Source organism: Carassius auratus, chromosome 32 (genome assembly GCF_003368295.1).
Source record: "Carassius auratus strain Wakin chromosome 32, ASM336829v1, whole genome shotgun sequence".
Classification (NCBI taxonomy): domain Eukaryota; kingdom Metazoa; phylum Chordata; class Actinopteri; order Cypriniformes; family Cyprinidae; genus Carassius; species Carassius auratus.
This window is the reverse complement of record NC_039274.1, coordinates 35,040,739-35,044,122: the sequence shown is the minus strand read 5'-3', so window position 1 is coordinate 35,044,122 and position 3,384 is coordinate 35,040,739. Positions and strand designations below refer to the sequence as shown.

The 3,384-nt window shown below is 38.5% G+C and overlaps 1 protein-coding gene across 1 annotated transcript; it reads left to right on the top strand.

Annotated features, from left to right (window-relative positions):
* Positions 1 to 210: 210 nt before the first annotated feature.
* Positions 211 to 3,146, top strand: LOC113052337 (fin bud initiation factor). The gene has a single exon (XM_026216793.1). It carries the CDS (start codon positions 1,203 to 1,205, stop codon positions 1,827 to 1,829), a length of 627 nt encoding a protein of 208 aa, XP_026072578.1. The 5' UTR covers positions 211 to 1,202; the 3' UTR covers positions 1,830 to 3,146.
* Positions 3,147 to 3,384: the final 238 nt, after the last annotated feature.

Sequence of the window (3,384 nt, the reverse complement as noted above, 5' to 3'; positions counted from 1 at the left end):
AAGAGCCCACCATCTCTGACGCTCACACGACTCGAAGAAAACCACCCCCCAGGACATATGCAGCAAGATAATGGCCAGAGTAATGAAAGCTGTGGAGAGAAAGCAAACGCTGATTGCTCGAGACACCTCACTATTATTCCCTGGGTTTAGACACTGGCCTCTCATTATTACCTGAGGATATGAAGTAATGTTAAGAGTCCCCATGGATGCCGACAGTTCCCGGACCCAAGGAATCTGAGAGTTTGTTGACCACAGAGAACGCTCCGCTCATGATTTTTTTCAACTCAGCAAAATAAACTGTGTGGTTTTAAAAATGTATTGGCTTTACCTCATCAATTTATTTTATTTTATTTATTTTTTTTGCAGTGAAAAAGGATCAGATTTCTGTCTATTAATTTTTAAGCATTAAGCATTTTTGTGGCAGTGTTGCACTTCTTTTTTCTCCTGGCTTGAACACAAAAATCTGGACACTGTTCTGCCTCTACTCTCTAATGTGAGTGTTTTAGTGCTGCTAAAACCGTTGTTTATAATAAATATAGAGCAGCCTATATACAAAATGTAAATTCTCCACAATATATAAAAATATTTAATCATTGTTTAATAATACGTATAATTTATTTGTCTTTATTTAGGTTAACATAGGTTTCATACTTTATCATCTACTGTAATGTTTAATATTTTTATGAGTCGGGGTTAGATCGAATTTGTTTTAATAAGTGCAATGATCTTAACACAACAGAAATTTTGGCACCACTTTGATTTTAATTTAGTTTAGTTTAACGTCCAGCCAACTCCTAATGTGTGTTTTGTAGCTTTCAGCAGCTCGTGAGAACTCACGGACTTTTAATGTCAACCCCTGTAATGTATGCTGGCAGTGATGTGTGCTGCCTTTTAAGTGAAGGAGTGACGGGCTTGTAATTTGAGAGTCTGAGCGGGGTATTATCATCTAAACCTAGCGCAGAGTCTGAACCCTCCAGATGTTGAAACAGACACAAGGAAGGACGCGGTGAGGGTCTAGTGGCTCACTCCTGTTGATTCAGCCAAAAACACAGGACGGAAAGCGGACAGGAAAACTGCAGTCTCAAACCGCGGACGATTCTGTGTGTTCGTGACGCTCTGGACATGCGTGGGGCTGGAGCAGGACAGCTTGTCTAAAGTTTGAACAGCAGAGCTGAAGGTTAAGCAGAGGTGGGGTCCTGAGTATGATGGCTTCCCCTCTGTTCCTACTGATAGCCTGTCTGGTCTCGTCTCGTGTCGGAGGGACTTTCTTTCCGGGACCCCTGTACCCGGAGATGTCCAACGGCACCTTTCATCATTATTTCGTGCCGGACGGCAACTACGAAGAAAACGACGATCCCGAGCAATGTCAGATGCTGTTCAAAATGATGGACAATCGCAAGTGCACCTTGGACGAGGACCAGGACTCGGTGATCCGGGACGATTTTATCATCATCAAGAGGCACATCGAGGACGCGGCGCGGGTGCTGGAGGGCGTCGGGAAGAGCATCTCCTTCGACCTGGACGGAGAGGACAGCTACGGGAAATACCTGAGACGGGAGACGACCCAGATCGGCGAGGCGTTTTCTAACTCCGAGAAGTCTCTTCTGGAGCTGGAGGTGAAATTCAAACAGAGCCAGGAAAACGAGCTGAAAGAGGAGCACAAGATCAGCGACGACTTCCTCAACATGATCGTGCACACGCGCGACGCGCTGAAAGAGACGCTGGACATCTCGCTGGGACTGAAGGACAAGCACGAGCTGCTGTCGCTCATCATCCGGAGTCACGGGACCCGGCTGAGCCGCCTGAAGAACGAGTACATGAAGCTGTAGAGGACTGTTTGTCTGCTCTTCAGTAGGCTGCTGCCTTCAAATCTCAGTCCGTCTGTATGGGAAAGCATTTTAACATTAATTCCTTCAAAATAAGTTGTAATTTACTTGTACTTGTTTTTAGTAGCTAATTCCACACATGATTATATTTTTCCGTTTATATAAACATTAAACAATTCAGCTAAAGTTACTAATAACTATCTCAACTGTCCTGATTTAATTTGACAAAAATTTGGAACACATTGGCTTATTAGTCAGAAGTGATTTGTTAATGTCTGAAACATTGATCTCTATAGAATTCACTGAAAAAAGAAAATAGGGAAATATTTGGAATTGTTTATTGTCACTTTCACCAAAGTGAGTAGCAGAAAACGTAAAATATATTAATCACTATTTAAAATAGGTAGGCCTACTAAAATAAGTACTAGTGACATAGAAATGTACTACTTATTTTGAGGGACTACATGTTATTTCTCCGTAGCTACTTGGCAAAAGTGATGCAGCTATTCTGTGCAATAAATGAAAGCCAGTATTCACTTAATAGCAGCAAACAAATGATGGACAGCCATTAAATACTATGAACTTGGAAATATTACTGCCACTGAGTTTCAGTCATTAATGACACTTGCAGCTTATGGTAATATGACTGGAATCTCAGTTTAACCATGTACAGTCTTTACCTCACAGAGGAGACATACAAAACACTGAGTTAGAGTCGGGGTTGAGTTTTTCACCATTTTCTCGGATATTGATATAGGGTATATTCGAAGAAACATTTGCTAATTTGCATTGGCATTACTTGAATGTTTCAGAGAAAATTAATGTTGGTTAAATATAGTTTTCATTGTACAAATGTTAGCTGTCATATTCATACTTAGGTTATATAAGAGCATGTACTTGGAATAGTGTTTAAACATTCAGCCTGACAATCCTCTAAAAGATAATGGTATTAACAAACTAAAAACATAAATGTTATTATTATTGATTTCTATGATACACTCTGAATAAAAACACATTAGCTATTATTTGTACATCTGTATATATATTTTTTTGAGCGTTTAAAATATTAAACTGTAAGTGTTTCTATTTTTTTGAAAAAAAAGTGTATTTTTATTATTTTTTTGAGACTGTACATGTTGCATTAAGTTTTATTTTAATCCTCTGGGAAGTAATGGGAAAATGACCATCGGGATGACATATTCCAGACAAACCAAGATGACTGCGGGCAGGATTATTGGACTTGAAGCATTCTATGTGTAGCTCCATTTCTGAGATATACGTTGTGTATATTCCTTTTTTGTAATAAAAATCTTCAAGATAGTTTGTGTGTGTGTGAGAACTGCATTGTTTTAAAACATAACACACCAAGAAAGATTTAAAGTTATAGTTCAAAATAAAAATGAAAACTCATTCATCATTTACTCAGCCTTAAATGTTGTTTGAAAAACTGTATTACTTTTTTCGTAATATATATATATAAACAAATTGTTAAACAAATAATTTTTTTGAGATGGTTGATCTGATTCACTAAATGATGAATTCACAAATTGGACTGAAC

Coding starts and splice junctions, on each gene's coding strand:
- LOC113052337 (XM_026216793.1), top strand. CDS start 1,203: ATGATGGCTTCCCCTCTGTTCCTACTGATAGCCTGTCTGGTCTCGTCT.